At 34.4% G+C, this 23,393-nt stretch overlaps 1 protein-coding gene across 5 annotated transcripts in view; it reads right to left on the bottom strand.

Annotated features, from left to right (window-relative positions):
- Positions 1-239: 239 nt before the first annotated feature.
- Mctp (multiple C2 domain and transmembrane region protein) overlaps positions 240-23,393 on the bottom strand; it is a 642,744-nt gene continuing 619,590 nt past the window's right edge. For all 5 annotated transcript variants that reach the window (XM_090402333.1, XM_090402331.1, XM_090402329.1 and 2 more), the window contains 3 exons: positions 15,747-15,856; positions 8,185-8,282; positions 240-1,996 (listed from right to left, as the gene is read on the bottom strand). In XM_090402333.1, coding sequence (XP_090258459.1) covers positions 1,919-1,996; positions 8,185-8,282; positions 15,747-15,856 — 286 coding nt within the window. In that variant the 3' untranslated portion in view covers positions 240-1,918. The remainder of the gene's footprint in view (positions 1,997-8,184; positions 8,283-15,746; positions 15,857-23,393) is intronic.

The raw sequence follows: 23,393 nt of genomic DNA, 5'->3' as shown, positions 1-23,393 counted from the left end.
AAATCTAATTTTATAAACTGAATGTGTCAATTTTAGATTCAGTATATTTATCAACTATATATTGAGGCAATTGGGAAAACAATTTTGAGGATTGCTTTGTACATGCACAAAGCACACATGTGCATCCAGACCCACCCATCCACACAGTTAACAATGAAATCTTGAATGAGGTATTACAGTAATGATACAAACTGGAATCTGAAAAATTTTAACACTGGATTTTAAAAAATGAGACTTGAAATATTTCAATAATAATTTTAATTACTGAAGCATAATATATCCCTTTAATCCATATATACACTTAGATTATTTCTATCTAATTTGAACAAGATATTTAAGATGAGTATTCTCTGAAAATATAATGGATAAAACAGTTCCATTAGTTAAAAAAGATTTTCTTATATTCTGTGGTTTGTTTAGAGAAATCAGCCATTTACCATGAGCAGCAGTCCTTATATTTAAGAATAAAATTTCCACAAGAGGAAAATCTACCAGTTTTAAGAAACTAGTTATCTTATGAAAATTGGATAACCAGTTTCTTCCAACTTTAAATCTTAGTATTCTGATTATGAAATGCACAAATGATAAAATGGAAGAAAGGTTTCTTAGCAATAAAAATATCTTAAATATAGAAAATGTGTGATTTTTCTTTAATTTACACTGATATTAACTCCAAATTTCATTTTGTAATATTTTCAGAGGAAAAAAAAAGTTAAAATGTTTTTAAAAACATTTTAAGTTAAAATGTTGAGGTAGTACTTGATAATGTACTGTCAAGTCATTAAGCTTGTTATAAACTACTAATCAACACTAATGAAGTAATTAAATAAAAATGCTAAAATTGCACAATACTAGTTAATGGTTAAGATTAATACAAAATATTCAACAAACTACTTACATCTTTTACAATCAGAGGTATTTACATAGTTGACAACATAAAAGTTGGATCACATAAATGATTACCAACATAATTCACTTGTACATTTCCATCTCTCAAGCTTTGAAGAAATTATCTCAACACTAAATAAAAATTACATTCAAAATTCTGCTGCCCTGGAAATCACAGCCAAATGAACAATCTAAAAAACATTTACACAGTAAAATACATAATCAAAATTAACAATTCATAGTTCAATGTACATATATACATACATATACAGAGCATTTTAGAAATGCATCGTTGCTGCATCCAAATGATTTGCATTCACATAATTTAAACAGAAGACAGACCAATCAAATGGAACATTATTGCCTAGTTTCTATATGAATACACTTCTGCTCCCACATTTTTACAATCATGCATGGCCACAGCACTTGAAGTATAAAAATAACTTTGTACAGTTAACAAGTTCATGCCTTTAATGGCAATAAACTACCATTTACTACCTATATATTAACTATAAAAATCACTCTAAGAACCACTTAGTGACTAGATATTCTTACCTGCTAGGAAAAGGCTGAAGGAAGGAAGAGGCACAATGGAAACTGATAAATTGGAATAACTGATAATTTTGGCTGGTTGGGGGATTTAAGTACTCAAAACACCACAGAACAAATAAACAAAACAAAATTAAATAAATAGTAGTTTAAAATGAGTACTAATGGTGATATCTAAACATGATGAATTTGAAGATATCACAAAGTGGAATAAAACAGTTTAGAAAAATCACAGAATAGGACTGCTGGAACTTTTTTTCCATTTTCTTGTAACTCGTTGACAGTGGAATGAAATTTAAGGTTTGAAGAGGCAAATCTGTACAAAGTTTTGAAAGTTAAGATACCTTTCATGTGTATTGAATACTGACAAAATGCATATACTGGTACTGAGTGCACCAACAGGATGGTCCTCTGAAGCACCTGGCTGGAAATGATGGATGGCAAGTCAAAATTACAAGAAAATTTTTTTCTTCCACATAAGTCAATTAACTTTCTTTTTCCTTTTTCTGTCTACATCTGTAGTAGGAACAAGCAAAGGCCTTAGATCTCTATATTCGACCTGTGAGAAGAAGAAAGATTATCTAAATAGTATCTATTAAAGGTGAATAATAAACATGTACATAATACATAAAAAATAAAATGTGTATGTACAACTTAACTATTAACACTCAGTGTGATGTAAGCAGTCTTTAACCAAATAGTACTTGAGAATTTTCTTTCTTACACTGCGAACAGCATTCATTAGGTAAAATTTATGAAGACAAATACACGTGTTAGAGCACTTATTTTTACTTACAATTAAGAAAATAACACTTGATGTTTCAACCTCTATATTAAGGTCATCAAAACAACAAGGCAAACTACATAATACTACAAATAAGTATGTTAAAGTATAACTACTTTGTTAACCATTTACACTAGCCCTGACCTCTGGTGATATCATTATTACCAACACTGATAAAAGTAACGATACTGTCATTCATGATTGGACAGCTTATCTTGGAAAATGAACCAATTGGTATTCAATCATAAGACATACCAGTTAATTTCAATCCTATAAACTGTATCAAAAAGAAAACAACAGAATTAGTCAATGAATACTTGATCAGAGGAAATAGTTAAAAAGCCATTACAGCATTATGCCTGTGCTCCCAGAATTTATGGCTGGCTATAAACACACAAAGTTAATGCACCACTGGGACCCTTAGTCAAAAGAATTGAGTTTCAACTATCACTAGGAAACTAGCCCACACTTAAGGAATTGGTAGGTCTTTCTCCCTCCTCCATAAAAAATACACATTTCATAAACTTTGTTGAATGTGATGTTTATCACACTCCACAATGAAGATTTATTAGTCAGCTTTGATATAACTGCCTTATGAATATTCCTACCTACCAATGATATGATGCCTCCCAGTATTACAGCCCTCTTTTTCTCATGTACTTTGCTCTGGATATTTTGTATGGCAAAATAATTTCTACCTACAAAAAGAAGGCATGGCTGTGGGCTCACCACTACGTGTGGAGTGCACCATGGACACATCATTCCTCTAATATCCATGAAAGGGAGACTTATGGTGGAGGTAGTGTGATGGTTTGGGGAGGCATCTCATTGGGTCTACAAGATGATAATGGTCCTCACTGAGTAAAGCTCATGGAACAATATCTTCACAAAGAGACTATTCGTACATGTGGACTGGCCAAACAGGTCTCCTGACCTTAATCCTATTGAGAATGTCTGGGAAGCTCTAAGTAGACATGTTGGTGCTCTCTCTCAAACTCCACCTCCCCAAAACCTTGAGGGACTTGGGAGAGTTTTGCAGGAGCAATGGTTATTATTAACAAATGGGCTCCTGGACACCATTATAAACAGTATGAAACATCATTTTGAGTGCTGTATTGCTGTGAGGTGGGACCATACTCTTTCTTGAGGCACTTTGACAATTTCATTTTGATCCCTTGTTTTTGACCATTGTCTTCATGTACCCACTTAACTTTATTTACAATATTTGAGGGTACATAGGCAAAGTGGATACTAGATCCAACATTATTTCAAAGCTGAATGTTTGTGGAAACTATGAAAGTTTCGTAAGTTGACCTGAGAGCTTACTAGAATACAATCTAGTAAATGAGTGCTGCCTAAGCATCAATATATTCGCCTTTTATTAGTGCATTTGATAAAGGCTTCACTGGCCTGACAGCTCTTTCAAACTGGTTGGTTCTCTTCAGAAACCAGGAAGAAACCTTAAGAGAGCAAAAACTCTCATTCAGTACTAAGGAAGAGCCATAAGGCTTCATTTCAGCAATGTAAAATTACATAGGCAAAGTGGATACTAGATCCAACATTATTTCAAAGCTGAATGTTTGTAGAAACTATGACAGTTTCGTAAGTAAGCAAGTCTTAAGTAGTGTGCAAACTAAAGCAACTCTATTGTATTCTCATAAGCTCTCAGGTCAACTTACTAAACTTTCATAGCTTCTACAAACATTGTTTTGAAATAATATTGGATCTAGTATCCCCTTTCCCTATGTAATTTAACATCACCAAAACGAAGCCTTATGATTCTTTAGTAATATTTGAAGTATTTCTTTCACATCTCATATACTGCTTTTCACCGAATTGCATAAAAATTCATCATACAGTTTGAGTTATGATTTTTCTCTTTGTTCCTTAATTTATGGAAGCCAGCTAAAGAACTCTAGGATTTTCTTTGGCTTTTTCAGATAATTTCCCTTTCATAATCTGCTTTTGTCTTCCTTGCCATGTAGGTCACTCTTCTTGCCATATCTTGCTCTGGTCATGAGTTTGCTGATCACCTTTCTCTTTATATACTCCACAACTTTTTCTGCAACCCTCACTTAATAATGCTACTCATCCATCTCCTACTTGATTTATCATACACAGTCTGATACTAAAAACACCCCTTGACTATCTCCCAGGTAAGAAAGAGCCTGATACACAAGAAGAATGATAAAATGGTATATGGAAATTATAAAGGCATTTCTCTGTTATGTACAGCATACAAAATATTTACCTCTATTTTGAAGAACAGATTAAACCCATTTATTGAGAATTGGTGTCTACCAAGGAAATTTCAAGAAAGGCAAATCCACAATTAATCAAATACATATAGTTAGCAATTATTAAAAGAAAGTTTTGGGAATTTGATATAAATATTCAAATTTTTGTTGATTTCCAACAAGCATATGACAGCATTCACATAGTAAAATTATATGAGATTATGACATGCTTTACAATATCAGATAAGCTAGTAAGATCTTACAAGTCTAATGGAAAATTCAGGTTAAAATACAAAATGATTTAACAGATCCCCTTCCAATAACTCAAGGATTAAAACAAGGAGATGGTCTGGCTCCAACTTAGCTTTGGAATACGTTATTCAATCCTTGCTAGTAGATACTAAAGATACTCGAATAAACAATTTTCAATGCAGATCGTAGCATATGCAGATGACATTACAATCGTGTCAAGAACAGAAACAGAAGAAATGTATTTGGAATTAGAAAAATCAGCACAAGATATAGGACTAATAATTAATCAAAAAACCAAAATAATGATTAACATCAATCAGAATCAGTTAAGTGATACAAGTGTGAAAATTGGGAAATCAAAAAAAAAAAGCAAAACAAATTAAATATTTAGGTGTAATGATCACCAGCCAACCAAATGAGATGGTGGAAGTGCAGAATTGAATAAAGAGAGGTAATTAGGCTTTCTATTCTTTCTCTCTCCCATGTGTATACTCAGTTCAAAAAATATTCATTGGAAGACTAAAGTAAAAATGGATAAATTGATAATTCATCCAGTTGTTACCTATAGATGTGAAATCTGGATATTTTTTGGCAAGAGTGGAGAATCAGATTTCAGCTTTTGAAAAGAAAATCCTTAGAAAAATATTTGGACCAGTGAATGATAATAGACTCCAGAGAATCAGATACAACCACTAGTTATATCAACTTTAAATGACCTACAACATCCAGTGTAATCAAGTCCAAAATGTTGTAAGGAGCAGCACACAAAAGATGAACAATGCTACTATGGTTATTAATAGTTAATTATTCTGCTATATAAACCTTTAATCATACTGTAAATCATCAGTGTATATACACATATGTTCTACAGTATTTTTTGTTTATGTGAATTAGTGTAAACTTGAGTTTTCTGTTTCAAATTACAAGTTTCTGTTCTAGTGCATTTATATTGTGATAAAATTGCTAAATTAACTGTTTTATTTATAGTTGCAACTTGTTAATATATCATGTGTTTGGTATCAATTTTTAATGAAATGAGTAGAAGTATAACATATAGTGAACATAGTAGCTTGTAAGTTAGTCTGTCCAAAATAAGTATTATAGTCTAATGTCTCCATATGTTTAAAATACCGCATAAGTTAAAAAGGCTTACTTCACTGAAAGTGCGAGCTTTTGCCACTTTCAAGCCAAGTGCTGGGAAGATATTACATGATGGCGGTGGCTTGTCTCACTTCATAATTGAAGTGGAAACCAGAGTGTGTAAAAGACATAAGATTTTAGCTGTTATATTAAAAAGCTAGCTGAAATAACAGTTGTGAAAGAAATTAAAAGAAATTTGGAACTTGATAAGTGAAGTGAGAAAAAATGCTTACCAGATATTAAATGTTTCATTTGAATAGTAACAATTTTATTGTCCAAGCTTGAACTTTTCATATCCCTTACTACGATAGGAAATCTACAGTTATTTTCAAGATTTTTGTAAGAGAAAAGGGGTTTTCAGGATAAGGAATTGTTTCTTTCAAGAGAAGCCCAGATGCAGTTAAGAAATGATGTTTTTCTTAACTGCAGAATTTTGGTCCAGATAAGATGCAATGTAACTAATCATTATTATTAGATCTTAAGATGATTTTCTGTTGTTCAAGTTTACTTCAGAATGTTGTATATACTTTTGGTTAAAGAACTAATAGTTCTTTAAAAAGACAAGCTACCTAAAAAAAAAAAGTTATATCACTTCTGACTCATTGCATAAATTCTGGTTACTTCCTATTTAAGAAGAGCATTTACAAACAGAACTTTGGCTTGATCATGGGACACTATCTCCTATATTGGCAAATATACATTCAGAAGCCTTCAAGGATATAAAAAAAAAAAAAAGAAGCCATCTCCTTCCAATTAAAATGCAAGATTATGAAAAAAGTTACATAGATGACATTTTCTTAATTTGGAGCCATAGTCCAAATTCCCTTCAAGAGTTCTGGAACCATCTCAACTATGAATACCCTAGAATACAATTTTACTGCAGAGCTGGAAGCTAATAATTCTCTTTTGTAACTGGATGTCAAACTTACAAGTCAGAAAAACTGAAGATATCTATTTACAGAAAATCCACACATACCTGAAACCTTCATGTGCAATCTCATCATTACACATCATTACGATAATGGATGTGTAATGATGTGTAATCTCATCATTACACATCCATTATCGTAAACAGACTAATAAGATCCTGTTTAATCCTCCAGCTCACGATATTTAATATAATAATGTAAAGAGTTCTCTCTTCTGTATATCAATTGTTCCACCCAAATTAGCTGGAATTCTTAAAAAATATAAAACCTGCACTTTTTTTTTTGCTCCTCTAACCAAACTCCATTCCTTGCTTGGTATGGCATAACCAAAACATGACAGTTTAAAATATCCAGGTGTTTACAGTCTTTGGTGTAACTGCAGTGCACTATAGTTTGGTTAGATGGAAAAATCTATTGAACTGCATAGAGAGGAGCATATGAGAGATACTTATGGCAGAACTAGAACCACTGGTCTATTGAATCACATTCTGCTAAACCTGACAATGAAGATTCTACCACTCACCCAATGATCTAGAATAAATCAGGACACGTTTTTAGATGCTATGATGACTTTAAGAGAAGAATTGTTGCATTAACAGAAATTCTCAATCCAGTCCATCTTAACACTAACCTAAGCTATAACCTCTGTTACTCCACAGCCATCTAACTTTAGCGTATGCAAGATCATACCCAGAGTTAACATGATATTTGTATATTTCTTTTTTTCACTTCCATATTATGCATCCAATGAAGTCTTCAGGAAGATGAAGTCAGTCATTCATTCAAGATAACTTTTTTCTATATTGATATTACTCTGTTTTAGTCATTCAAGTTTTCTTCTATTATGCCAGGATAGTCAAGTAAATCCATTGCATAAAATATATATAAGCAATAAGTATCCTACTAACATAAGGTTTAATACATATAAGTAAACCTTATATGTTGTATTAGTACAGTTCATGAGCAAAGTTTTAGATTATCAAGAAACTCAACTCTAGATATCAGACATGGAACTTATTCAGGCTACTTCAGACCTCTAATAGTGATAAAATTCATCCACTACTAAAACGACATTCACAGCCTATTAGATAGTGCCCAGGCTGCAATATAAATCATGAGAAAGAACAACTGTGGATATTTTTCTGAAGTTCCTGCCATTCGTTTTCACAGCTGACCTTAATTAGACCAGAATTTGAGTGGATATAACTTTGAAGTAATGTTTTGAATTCAAGAAACTTCAGCATTTACAGAAAACAAGATTCAAGATTAATTATAATTTTGACAGCCAAGTCTCAGAATTAGTTACATATATACATTGTAGTTAATCTATTTTTTTTTTCTTTTTAATATTTCAGTGAATTATACAAATTTAAATAAAGACATGAAAAAACTAATTTTTGCTTACTTTTTCATCATTGTCTGGAACTCTAGACAAGAAGTCCAATAATTCGTTATTAGGTATGACATCTGGACTGCGTAACTTCTTGGTGAACTTGTTAATTCCTAAAATCAAATTATTATTTTAGCGACTTAGCTGAATTTATAAGTTAACTCTCTAGCCTATTTTCATGTAAAAACCTTAAAGCACATTTTGCTACAATAAAATATATTAGTCCTTTGCTTCTGTGATCCAGTGTCCCATTGTAATCAGAAGTCGCTTGGGTGTTCAAGTATCTGGCAACATGAACAATCCCTGAAGAGTGGAAGGGAAACTGGTTTTGCTATATAAGAGAATCAAAATTAGTTCCAGTAAACTATTAGTATATCAGTTTGTATATCATGTGTGGTGAAAACGTTTGAAAGACTGGTCAGAGATAGAACAGAAAATTAGATTCACGAGAATATATAAATCTTTCTTATAGGCAGCATGGGTTTGTTAAAGGGCACATTACTTCAGTAACCTGGTTAGATTAACAGATGTATTAGACAGAGATGAATACCCCCCCCTCCTGGATATTCTAAAACATATTTGATAGAATGTTGCAAGACAAATTACTGTTGAAATTGAGAAAGGATAGTTAATTGGCTTCTTGATACAAATATTGTTGATAATAAAAGAGTATTGCCTGAAAGAAGTTTTTTTGTCATAAAATTGACATTATTTCAATTATATACTGTTGATATAAATATAAATATAAATGGAAAAGAAAATTTAAACCAAAGTATTCAAGTATAGCTGATGTCAGCAATCGTATTCTTACTGATCCAATGGACATCCTTAATAGATAGAAAGACTACTGCTCAAATCTATACAAAGATTATTCAGTCTCTCAGTCTCATTCAACAAAGAAAACAACATAGTACATACACAGTTGCCCATGTTAAAAAATATATTTATCAGGGGAATGATCACTCCAAAATAAGTTATCAGTTTCCCACTTAAAGAGTGGGAAAATGGAAGGGTAAGCAGATAGCTATGTCAATGGCAGTGAATGTTTAATTAGACATATGGAAAGTGTTGCTTCCTGTGTTTTAAGAGAGAGAGAGAGGTTATTGTTGTCAAGTATAGACTCAACTCTTCTTCTATAGTTCAGACTCTATCCCACAGTATGTTGTATTGTTCAAATCTCTCCATTAAAAGTAAAGGGGTTAGTTAATGCAATATGATATCATCGAGGTCATTCTGAGACATACCTGCAGTAGAAGGTAAGTAGATGATGCAGCATATTGTTATATAAGAAATCCAACAGAGTTGGATGGCAACTGCATCCACATTTGTGTTAAGTGGGACTTGTTGGAAGGGTGTATAGCTGTCCACAAGGATGGCAACTATTCCATGGGCAGGTCCATCCTGTCCTCATCAACAATGGCTATATTTTGTAATGCCTGATTATCACCACGTTTCAAGTGTTTCCTGAAGGCAAAAGCAGACTGGTTTATACTTCTGCAAGAGTCTTGATGTCAGCATTCAATGCTTTAATGACCACAACAATTCCATTACAGAAATTTTTGTTCTCTCTTTTGTGGTATCATCTGGCTTCCTATGTTGAGAGGTTTTGTTTTCACTAGTCTTGGATCTTAATTTTGGAGAATTGTGAATGGCCATTGTTCATTTCTTTTTCATCATCACGTAAAATATCCAAGACATTTTCAAATTAGACTCCCTTTAGGGCACTACGTATATTAATCATTTTATCTTCTGAGGGAATGGAAGTATCCATTTATTAAAGGTTATGGAGATATCTTTGATCCTCTGTGCACCACAGAGGATCATAACCTACTAATTAAAAAAAATAATGGTATGTGCACCACATACCATTATTTTTTTTAATTAGTAGGTTATGACATGTTATTTATGAATGTCCTCAGGAGTGAACTCTTATCAATTTTTCTTCTTTATGTGCTCTACAGCAAGCAAATCTTGCCATTCAAGAATGTTATGAGAAGGTGGGATTAACATACATGTCAACATCTCCACTAACACTTTCTTTACAGCTACCTTCTTAATGTAAGAGAGTTTATCACTGGTTGTTGCAATTGTTGTGTTACACTGCCTCTTTGCTCTGGTATGGGATGCTATTGCTCAGTTTTTTTAATTTTTGGATCTCCTTTTCATCCTTCCACCTCTGGAATGCACGGGGGTGGGTAGAGAGTGATTCTCTCTCACAAGTAGAGTATTTTTGTGTTTTGATCTTACAATCTTTGTTCTCGTGATCTTTACTGCAATGTTGAGCACAGATGCAACAGGTACTTTCAGAATGACCATAGTTTTGGCATTTAAGCAACACAAAGAATTCAGGATGCAGTGCCTAACTGACCCATTTAGATATCCTGCTTTCATGGTGGTTTAGATGTGTTTAAAGCAGGGATGATATTCTTGGTGGGAACCATCCCTACATATGAGTATTCTCCTTATAGCTGCAAGGATCAACAGTGTTAAAGTAGGTTTCCTTCCCCATGGTTTGAAGATGGGACCCAAGGCTTGCTGTGGTGCTGGTATAGTATTTGGGGTAGCCTTGGTGTGTCTCATTTTGGAGCAGATATCATAGGAACATCAAGATCCCATTCCAATATTACTCCTCAAGAGTAGTTCAAAGTTGTGTAAAGATCAAATCATTGGTATTCCTCCAATAGTGGTTGCATGAAGGACAAGTAGACGTTATTCATTTGAGTATGATATTAGAAAAGGTTGCTATGTCTGTTGCTGCCTCGGATGGTTTTTGCTTCTTTATTTTGTTTTCAGTTGATGTTTCAATGGTTTTTGAGGGCCTGATGATAAATTTAAGAACGAAAAATTTCTCAAAGAGAATGAAAGTCCGCACCAAATTTCCCTAGTCACCATAAAGCCACTCTCCCATAAACAATGACTATGCTCAGCAGAGACACACCAAGGCTACCCCAAATACTATACCAGCACCACAGCAAGCCTTGGGTCCCATCTTCAAACCATGGGGAAGGAAACCTACTTTAACACTGTTGATCCTTGCAGACAAGCTCACTAGCCAACTTATCCTGTCTGGACCATCCAGGACCACCTGCCTTTTGCCATGCCTAAGTAAAGACCAAAGTAGTGCAAGACTACGAGACCCCCCCCCCCAACTTTTGGATATCCATGGGTTGCACTGCATGGCAAGCATGGCCATTTTGGAACAAGGTGTTGGATCCTTGTGATGATGATGGTGGTGGTCTGGACTCAAGAAAGAAAGCCTAGAAAAACAAGAACAAAAAGGGCCAGTACCTAGTACCATTACTGGGAGGTACCTTCCACCAACAAACAGGTGCCTCACATGGAGAGGTGATCTTTAGGTTGAATTCATTTGTCTTAAGTACCCAGGTAATGCTAGTTTGAGATAGCAAAACAGTCATATACAAATATCAGTTTAATAATTTATTTCATTCATACTACAGTGTATGTTTTTTCCAGAAAACTTCAACATGTATGCTACTAACAACTATAGAAACAGTAAATATCTTGGAGATAAGGAAACACGGTTCAGAGGTGATTAACTAAGACTGCCTTGAACTGTGAAATGTTGAATGATGATGGACTGAGGGAATGCACTTTGTAGACTGAAGGAGCCTTGATGAGAAAAAATCAATCATAAAAATGTAGAGTAAATATCACACAGGATAAGTGGTCATCACTAATTAGAAGCTGTAACAAGGGCCATGTAAGGGAGTGAAAAGTGAAATTTTTGCATGGTGGGTGAAAAATGGAATGTGGTACAATATTCAGCATGCTTAAGGTAATTGTGGTCTGCAGAGAGAAAGGGCTCCTGTAATAAATCTTTTGACTGTAGAGTCTAGAATACCATGTTTCTATACTATGAAACAAAAAAAAAATACTATAGTTCACAGAATTTATTGCATAAATATCCAATATGTTTCACTATGCTGAGCTTAGCAGATTCTTCAAGGGGAAGGATTACAAGTTATACAATCCAATTAAACAAAACAAAAAAAAATACAAACCATATGAACAATTCACATACACACAAGGAGGATTCAATGATTTGAATAAAATGTGTAAGGAGTGTTTGCCAAGATGGACAATGGAGCTTTATTCTGACTATAAAAAAAAAAGGGAAAATTAAATGCTGATGGCAAAGTCCACATGATTAAAGAAGTTGCAGGAATAAGCTGAAGAGACAGGATTTTGTTAGCAATTTTGAAGCCACTATCTTTTAAGTGCATGTATTCTGTTCTACTTGACTGTTTTGCAGGATGAGAAAAATCAGTTTTTGTGTGTGTGTGTGTGTGTAAGAAAAGAAGACTGTCATCTTCTAATGAGAAAAGCTAACCATCTTCCATGAAAACACTTCTTAATAAAGATTCCTTATGACCTATTAAGAATTAAGGGCAAGTCTTTCTAACTAAATAGCAGATGTTGCTGTGTCCCTTCAACAACACTACAGAGACAGACATCACAGATGAATGACATGTAAACAAGAATGGACAAGAAGTGGCAGGTTTGGTATGCGAGTATTTAAGATGCATTTGAGGAGCAAAACATTTTTATGTTAAATGTGGTTTGCATCTAACTAAAGCAGTACACATTTTGAGACTGGTTCAGTGAAAGGATGAATCAGAGAAACTGGAGTGATTAGGACAGATGAGACAAGGGAGGATGAGGCTCTGGATGATAATTTGTAACCATGGGGAAAGGAATTAGAGCAAAACTGCAGCTGAAAGGTGAAGTAGTAATGGGGACTATTTCAAAGGCTGGGAATGCACTATTATTATATACTAAGGCTAAAAGTATCCAACTAGGAGGAGCTGATAGCCTTGATGGAGTTGAATGGTCCAAAGATTATTAGCATTAATGAAACATGTTTAACTGAGGATGATGTATTGGTTGAATAGAAATGGAGGAATATTTAATATTCTAAGCAGATAAGATAAAAGGAAACATTTTGTTAATGCTAACAGAAAAATTGTTTGCTCAGAGAAATAACTGAGGAAGAAGATGGTGATAACAATGATATCACTGGATTTAAGCAAAATGAGATTTAGCAATTCCCTATAAGCCTGGAAATGACAATGAAATATTTAGACAAATCAGTTCAGCAAGTACAATAAATGCAGTTACAGAAGATTAACTATGGACCCATTTAATAAGCCTATCATTAATACAGGCAAGTGCACCAGTTTTTTTTTTTTTTTTAATAAAAAATATAGTCAGTCTTTGACTTAGGCAACTGACAACCGCTTGTACTTACAGCAGTCATCCCATTAACATGTTCATCAAACACATTCTCACTACTGTAACCCATGGACCAGGCACATTATTTAAAAAATACTTTTGTTTAGTCTGTTGCTGTTATTTATTGAGGATGAAAAAATTCTCAAGACTTCTGGAAGGAATATAATATCTTGCAGATGCAGAACGGAATGCGGTAACAGCTGATTCTAAACACTATGAATAGTGTTTGGAATCAGCTCTGAAAATATGTTCATACATTTCACAGGATTAGACAAAGCATTACAAGAGATTTGTGATAAGATAGTGCTGTTAGTTTTTTCAAGAGTTAGAGGTTAACAACGAAGTTGCAGAGCATTTGTTGGAATGCTGAAGGAGTAGCTCTCAACTGAAGACCATATAGAGCTAGAAATGCAAGTGCAGAATACGAGGAAAGAGAAAAGCAGAAGAACAAGAGGAAGCTGCATACCCAAAAAGTGGGTATGCCCCTGATACTAAAAAAAAAATTGGCAGAGGCATTCACCTCTGTTAATAAAGCAGTTTCAGTTGTTTGAGAAAACGGTGATATTTAATAGAGTGTAGTAGAAGAATGATGCAAGCTGCAATTTGTTTGTTAGAGAAATTTAAGCAGAAAACAGAGAAACCTGTGCAGATTAAGTTAGATGTAATGTACACATTTTTAAAGAAGCCCATTCCTGTTGTCATGTCATCCTCTGAAGATGAGCCTTAAACCTTCCACAAGTTATGTTCTGGCAAACCATCATCAGAATGCTTTGCTGTAATTCCTGAATTTGAAGAATTTGTTGATTACCAAGTCTCCCCTGCCTCTTCCAATGAAATATTCAATAATAAAGCAGTAGCTTTGAAGAATTATTCTTGCTTCATGTGGTTCCATCTAATTATTTTACTGTTAAGTGTACAAATTGTACACTCATTATGACAGTACAATACTATATACAAAAGTTTTATGTTAATATTTGCACATTGTATTATTAACAAAGTATAAACAAAGTAAAATTAGTTAAAAATATAACAAAACAGACCTACACATTTTAGCATTCAGGCATAAAAAAATTTTAGCATTCAGGCAAAAAAAAAAATCAGAATTGTATGATACCCAGTGCAGATTGACAATTTTTTATACTGATAACAATATTATATATAATAACTATTTTCTTCTAGATGTTCTACACATTCCACTTTTTTTTTTTTTTGTTAGTCTATAATCTACCTAATTTTTGCTGATAATTAAAAAAAAAACAGCATTTTCTGTTTATTCTGACTGTTTTTGAATTGCTTGCATTCAAAACTGCAGTGGAAGTTCCCACTGATTAATTAACAATACAAGAAATGCAAAGAACAATATCATTTGTTGATGTCTGGTTTGCTCTTTGCCATGTACTGATTCACTTTAGTGGTGCATAATACAACTTGCTTTTTTAAAACACAGTGGATCTTCTTGGCTTGGCCAAGTGGACTATATATACTTTTGTCCATATGGCAGGCAGTGGGTACAAATTCCACCATAGGCATAAATGTTTATGAATGATATTTGTCTTTAGATGGCATCTGATTTTATTGCCCAGAAGTAGAACACAACTACCCTGCTTACTGGAAGCCTGAAATGGTTTGAAAACATTCCACATTTAGCCTCTCAAGCAGGGTTTCTGGATTATCCAATCTTAGCACATCCATAGTACTAATGTATTTACAATCTTTTGTGGATAGAGTTTACATAAAGAAAAAAAAAAGAAGTTTACTTCTGTTTCATTGATAGATATCATTCCATCACTATAACAACTTGTAAAGAATAAATACAATGTTTTGTCGTCAGTCCCATTTCCATCCACTTGCATTTTGAAATACAGCATCTACCTAATTTACAACTTGCTACATGAATCAAACAAGTTATTTTTATGTGTCAATTTTCCAACACCTGCTTAGAAGAGAAGAATTCCATTTCTTCAATAAAAAAAAGCAGACAGTTTTGCTCAAAAGTTAGAAAAAAAACTACCAATCCCCAAACTACAAGACTGTTCAATGCCATCTGGACATATGAAATTCATTGGGTAAATCATTACATAACATGCTCAGCCATGAATGAATTAAGAGTCAAAAATTAACCATGTAAATTATGAAGGATAAATATTTGTCAATTGATAATCTAGTTAACAAACTGATTAAAATATTAATTCCAGGTATTGAAAACAAATGTGAAAATTTGCAATAACAGAGGAAAAAATGTTTTGCTGCATTGACCTTTTCTATTGCTAATGTTAATTATATTTTTTCACTACCTGGTATAATAATAATAATATCAATCTTACCCCAAGCCATGATGAGGTATCTCATAGGAATATAATACAGGACACTTCCAACAACACCAAGTACAAGAATTGCTAGCCACGACAGTAATGGCACACTGAAGTTAAATGTACTGTAAAATAAAGAATTATTTTCTTTAAAAAAAAAGATACACACAACATGCAGTGTTCTGTTATTTTACAGTGAAAAAAAATTCCATTTAAAGTCATCTACCTGCCTCTTCAAACAGCAGAAAACAGAATTTTGTTCTTGATAAAAGTTTTAATATCACCGATTATGGGCAAAATGTCAAAGCAAGTTATGAAAAAAAGATATATACAACATCCAGCAATGTAATGAGACAATAAAATTCCTTTTACAATTATCTATAAATGAAAATTTATCTTTACCTGCTGTTTTAATATTATGGAAGAGCAGTTCAAGTCAATAGCAACCATGCATTATATCTGCCAATTGCATGTGTTTTCCAACTAATGTCCATTATGGAGGTAAAAGCTTGAGTTTATTGAACGAAAATATTGGTTAACTCACTTTCAGCTGAAAATCTCCTCAAAAGTACCTTACTTCTGAGACAGGATTTGATATTTAATAAATTGGATTTTGAGTTAAAGATCTGTCATGAGAGAAATTGGATTTTGAAGTTAAAGATCTGTCACCTTCTTAGAAATGGGTTGTATGTGGGCTAATTTCCAGATTTTGACTCCCACTCTGTTACCTTTAGGCTCTATGATTTCATTGGTATCTGTCTTACAGTCTAGAAATTAGCACACATTGCCTCGGATCCAGGAGACTTTTTGGTATCCACATTGGACAAGATTTTTCTGATCTCATTCTGGCAAAAGATCAGATGGGGCATTGAGTGAAAAGTGTTTGGAATGAATGGTTGCAAGACACTTACCAAAATTATCTGTGCAAGGATTGGAGAAGTAGGAAGCTAGGAGGTGGGCTTTTTCTGTGAAAGAGATGATGCAATAGAACCATTCAGATGTAATAACAGTGGAAAGAGTGTTGAGCAGAAGTTACAGCTAATAGTTTTGGATAGACCAAAAGGCATGGTAGCCGTTTGAATAGGAAGCAAGTTCCTTGCTTTTAGTTATTTCAAAATCATTTTTCAATCTGCTGATATTGGAAGTTTATTTTCCACTTGGTTAGACTATAATAAATTCAGTTTAATCCTTTATCCAAGTGTATGCAAACAAAGGCTTGCACCTGAAGTATCTTCAGGACTGAGGCAACTCGGAGTAAAGGTGGACCAAGCTCTCATCACTCCTTGTCTCAGTATCTCCCATAATGCAAAGCACATCTCCTTGCAGACATGTATAATGCTATGCATTATGGGAAGGGCCACTACCCAGACCGGTTTTGACCTTTGTTGAGGTCTTGTCAGTGGGAGCCAGACCCAGAAATGGTGATACTAGGCTCCCATTGACGAGACCTCAATAAAGGTCAAAGTCGGTCTGGGTAGTGGTCCTTCCCTTAATGCATAGCATTATGGAAAGGACCTTTGCATTATGGGAGATACTTGGCATTATGGGAGATACTGAGACAAGGAGTGATGAGATGGTCCACCTTTACTATGAGTTGCCTCAGTCCTGAAGATACTTCAGGCACAAACCTTTGTTTGCATACACTTGGATAACGGATTAAACTAAATTTATTATAGTCTAACCAAGTGGAAAATAAGCTTCCAACATCTTTCTCTAAATCCAGAGTAATCTAATAATAAGGTGGCAACTCGTAAGTAAATATGACCTCTCCATTGCTTCTGCCTCAGTATTACCATTTCTGGGTCTGGCTTCCAGCGACGAGACCTCAATAAAGGTCAAAAGTGGTCTGGGTAGTGGCCCTTCCCTTAATGCATTATACATGTCAGCAAGGAGATGTGCTTTGCATTATGGGAGATACTGAGACAAGGGGTGATGAGAGCTTGGTTGACCTTTACTATGAGTTGCCTCAGTCCTGCAGATACTTCAGGCACAAACCTTTGTTTGCATACACTTGGATAAAGGATTAAATTAAATTTATTAATGTGCTGATAGTTTTCTTGCAGCTATTTCAAGATTTGGTATAAGTAAATTATACCTTGCCAAGAAATTATTTTCTTGTTTAATCCTCTAAGTATAAGCAAAAACAAAATTTGCAGGGAAGCATCTTCATGATGAAGCTACTTGTATATAGAGGTTGTTGACTTCACATCAATTGTCTCAGCACACACAATGCAAAGGACACTTTCTCACTACCTAGTATAATATGAATCTTACTCAAGCCATGATGAGGTATCTAATAGGAATATAACAGAAGTCTAACAACTGCTATCCACAACAGTAATGGCAAGCTGAAGTTAAATGTACTATAAAATAAAGACTTATTTTGTTTTAAAAAAAATGTGCATAACATGCAATGCTCTGTTTTACAGAGAAAGTTCCATAAAAGACATGGCTGTTATCTGGACAGGGTGCAAAGTTTTCTGCTTTTAGTTCTTTTGAAATCAGTTTTCAATGTGCTGATTTCATATTCCAGGCTTTGGTATAAAAATATTATACCTTGCAAAGAAATTATATTCTTGTTTAATTCTTTATCTAGGTATAGGCAAACAAAGTTTGCAGTGAAGTATTTTCACAACAAAGCTATTTGTATATAGACTATCTACTTCACATCAATTGCCTCAGTATCCCATTATACAAAGGACACTTTATTTTAGACATGTATATTGCTATGCATTATGGATGTATCAGCAAATATGTAGTACGGCATGACAGGTATTAACATGGCTAGTGTAGACCTCCTGCGATTTGTATGATTTCATAGAGATTCCCATGCAGTAATATAATTTGCAATCTTTATTGCCTTCCAACTTCTGATTAAAGCTGTATTTTCTACAGTCCAAATACCATAACTAGGAAATCATTTTTCTTGGGAAGGATCAAACTTCAACGTCAATTTCTCAAACTGGTTTCTCTGCTCATATTTTACTGAATTATCATGAAAAAAATGTCAAAGTATTTGCTGTTAGGAATGACCTAACAAAAATTGTCCATTTACCCACCAGAATACAAGATAATTTTTATTCTACCAACTTTTCTTTCCAAATACACTAGTAGCAGGTGTCAACTCAATTCTTGGAACAATGACATTATCACCCATGTTTTTCTTCATAAAATATCCTTCTTTATGCCAGTCTGAGCTTCATGTTCTGTAGCATTAATATGTGGAATCATCCTCTTTTCACAATCTGCTTAATGTTTCCATTATTCTGATCCAACACTTGCACTGGTTGAATAACAAACAATTCTAACTCAAATCAAGGCCTTCACTCATTCTAATCAAAATACCCGACTACTATTGAATCCCCAGTAATACAACAAACGTACCAATGCACTCCAAGTCAAATTGAACATATCACAGTATCACTTAGCCTAGTCTGCAGCTCACAAAAGCAGCAAAAAATAAATCAAAGTCTGCAAAAAAGCCTACTCAAACTACCAACCTGTATTGTGCTTTGGGCAGAACACAAAGTGGACATATCACTAATCAGTGTCTCAAATCCTGTCAGGAAATCAAAAGTTCTGAACATCACATTACTACCTGTCCTTTTAGAACCTTTGCCAAAAAGAGTGAAAGCACTGGCAGAGCCTATTAAAACAGCATATACATCGAGAAGAATAAAGAAGAGTTCTCAGATCTTCCAATTCAGTCTTTCAAACAAACTATACTTGGTAAAATCACAAAAAAAGGGCGAGACGATATCAGTGAGAAATAAGTCGCAAAATTCCAGAATAGGGAGCCACTTTCCCTGTCAAATATGGGCAAAACAACATTAGTTAAAATTAATAATAACGATTTTAGTATAACAAGTGAACAGATACAAGGCCAAATGCAAACAAATGAAAAGCATGTGAGACATCTGAAAGAACTTACAAAGATCACCCAAAAGAAAACATAAATTAATAAAAAAAAAGAAGATAAACAGAAGAAATTAGAATGTAAACTAAAAAAAAAAAAAAAAGGAACAAAAATCTAAAAAGAAAAGAAATGATAAAAAATGTAAAGATGGAGAAGGTTGTAAAATGTCAAATGAAAAATCATCCTCGGGTTCAGAAGTTCACAGATTATGAGGAACCATCTTATGCTGATAAAAGGAAAGAGAGAGATAATTAAAGAAGAAAATAATGAAGTTCACTGATGCAAAGTTTTCAGTATGATTAATATACATGAAAAGAAATTAACTAGCTTCCAAATCAAGAACATTAGCCTTGAAATTGAAATACAGTTTTTTTTATATTTACCCATAATGTGAACTTAGCTCCTAGGAGCTGTATTACTGTTCAACATTATGAGAGAAGGTCACTACCCAGACCGGTTTCAACCTTTATTGAGGTCTCATCAGTGAGTAGGTAGACCTAGTTAATATCAAGTTTGTAGCGAACAGAACTTACAACCCTTCTATGAGTATTGCCGAGAGGTGTCCTAATAAATTATTAGATATATGAAGAGCCAAAGGCTTCAATTCGGCGACATATGACTTGTTTAAGTTAAGGGATATAACATCCCATATCGTTTCTTAGCCGAATAAGAAACTCAAAGAGTTTCATGCCGAATATAGTACGAACTATATAAAGTTCGGCGATTCCAAGAGTAAGCAAATACCTGGATGCTGCAACAATTGACCCTTAAGGTAGTGCAAGCTGAGGCAACTCATGTCTAAGGTGGAGCAAGCTCCGTTCACTATTCTTGATATTTACCCATAAGTTCACCCATATTTACCCATAATGTGAACTTAGCTCCTAGGAGCTAAGTTCACATTATGGGTGAACTTATGGGTAAATATCAAGAATAGTGAATGGAGCTTGCTCCACCTTAAGGGTCAGTTGCTGCAGTATATAGTAGGAACTATATAAAGTTCGGCGATTCCAAGCGTAAGCAAATACCTGGATGCTGCAACAATTGACCCTTAAGGTAGTGCAAGCTGAGGCTACTCATGTCTAAGGTGGAGCAAGCTCCGTTCACTATTCTTGATATTTACCCATAAGTTCACCCATAATGTGAACTTAGCTCCTAGGAGCTAAGTTCACATTATGGGTGATATTTATGATTCTTGATATATAATTCTTATATATACCTTGATTATAATTCTTGATATTTACCCATAATGTGAACTTAGCTCCTAGGAGCTAAGTTCACATTATGGGTAAATATCAAGAATAGTGAACAGAGCTTGCTCCACCTTAGACATGAGTTGCCTCAGCTTGCACTACCTTAAGGGTCAGTTGCTGCAGTATCCAGGTATTTGCTTACGCTTGGAATTGCCGAACTTTATATAGTTCCTACTATATTCAGCATGAAACTCTTTGAGTTTCTTATTCGGCTAAGAAACGATATGGGATGTTATATCCCTTAACTTAAACAAGTCATATGTCGCCGAATTGAAGCCTTTGGCTCTTCATATATCTAATAATTGAAATACAGTTTTTATCTCCAAATAGGTACTCACTTCTTTCTTCTTAAAGCTTTGGAAAGTTTAACAGGGGTGGATATCCCCCCCTTCAATTATTCTGTAATATCTAGAGGGATACAGAAGGACGAATATTGAACAGACTGGAAATACTGTGGATGTGTAATAAGGTTTATAAATGTTTATGCTCCATCCACAGGAACAGTTAGACAAAAATTCTTCCAGCAACTCCAGCATATTTATAAAGTGCCCATTACATCTTAACAGCAAAGGTCATACTACACGAGGACACATGGTATTGATAGATACAAGGGATTTATAAAAAGTATGGTAACTTTTTTTTTTTTTTAATAATGGTGAAAGGGAATGAGATAAAACATGGTGAGCAGATAGACTCACTAATAAAGTTCAAAAATACCACCACTGCTGTGTGGTCCAAAACAGGTGTCCATGAAGTTATTTATTTTTTCAAGCAAAAGAGGCTTTGCCAAGTGACATTTACCATGAACTGCTTGTGTATAGCAAAAAAGTGATGTCAAAGAAGTAGGTGTGATTTTGGTGCAATGAATTTAAAACAGGCTGTGGTGACATTGAAGAATGACATTGGGTGGGCAGGCATTCATCAAGCAAGACAGAACATATTTTGTGCATTAAGGGCATTGTTCTTGAAGACCGGTGGGTGAAACTATGCGAGTGAAGCCCAATGTTTACAAAATTGTTCATGTATGTCCTTGACTTTCGAAGGCGCTTCCACTGGGTGCCCTGACAATTGTCAGAGGAGCACAAGGCAACATGCATGGGGATGTGTCTGGAGAATCTGTTGTGATACAACAAGGCAAGGATTTTCCTCCTTGCCTAGTCACAGGAGACAAAATGTGGGTTTATCACTTTACCCTGAAAAGCAAACAAGATTCCATGACTTGGAAACATCTACAATCTCCTGTGCACAAAAATTTAAAACTGTTTCCATTGTCCAAAAAGTCAAGGACACATTGTTCTGGGATCATTAAAGCATTCTGTTGGTGGACTTCATGCCAAAGAGAGTAGCAATCAATGCAGAGCTTTACTGTGCAACGCTGGAGAAACTGAAAGCCAACATTTGACACAAACGAATAGGACTCTTGACAAACAGCATGATTTTGGTGCATAACAATGCTACTCCACACACCACTCAGTAGTGGTTGTGCTGTAATTGTTGGAAACTCTGCCACATCCCCCCTCCCTAGCCCAGACTTAGTGCCTTCCATTTGTTCGGTCCCCATCAAGAAACACCTTTTCAGAAGGTGTTTCACTACGGATGAGGAAATTCATCAGGTGGTTGGGTATTGGTTACTCAGTGTGGGCATGGACTTCTTCAGTATTGATAAACTGATCTGTCATTGGGACAAGTGCATCGATAAATTTAGAGAATTTGTGAGGAAGTAGTGCATGATCACTAATTTCTTGGTGAATAATTTCAACTTCCTATTATTAAACATCCTTGAGAAAAAAAATATGTACAAAATTATACATATTTGAATAAATTAATTCTTTGTAAAAATACCATACAATTTGTCCAAGTCTGATAACATCTGCCTGAATGTATAGGGCTCAGGTCATATAAGTAACAATGCCATTCCTCTCTCATCTGAAGTGCAGATACTCCATCAGAATATGACTAATGATGAGACAGGGTTGAATTTCTCACACATCAGTGGGTCATCAGCCCTCAGTAGATAAGAACATGTAAGATGACTGTGACCTATACAGAGCCAAGCAAGAACAACTTATTTTCTTCTGTTACTATGTTGACTAGACTGCCTATGCTTAATTTCAGGCTTAATCTTATGCAATTTGTTCATCAGTGCTTTCTGTCAGGATTATTGCCATTGGGCAATAACTTTGATATTATAACTGTCAAACAATATGTAGAAAAAGTATGAGCTGATCTAGCAGTTGCATCTTTAAGCACTGGATGGGGATTATACACCAGAGAGTAGATTGCCTGTAAAGAACTCAAAGAATCTGTATAAATTACACACTTTTGGTAGGAGTTTTCTTTTATATGCACAAGTGTGAGCTGAATGGCATGCATCTCTGCTGTATAATTACTGCAGTCAAGTCGGATCTGTTTGGAGAGAGTAATGTTAGAAAACAATGCAGCACAGCCAACAGAAATCGCTGATCTTGAACCTATCACTATAGATGGGAGAAATCA

Source organism: Typopeltis vanoorti, chromosome 13 (assembly GCF_054136105.1).
Source record: "Typopeltis vanoorti isolate ZY-2024b chromosome 13, IOZ_Tvanoo_1.0, whole genome shotgun sequence".
Taxonomy (NCBI): domain Eukaryota; kingdom Metazoa; phylum Arthropoda; class Arachnida; order Uropygi; family Thelyphonidae; genus Typopeltis; species Typopeltis vanoorti.
Note: the sequence above shows the minus strand (reverse complement) of the source record. Positions and strands in the feature narration are given on the sequence as shown.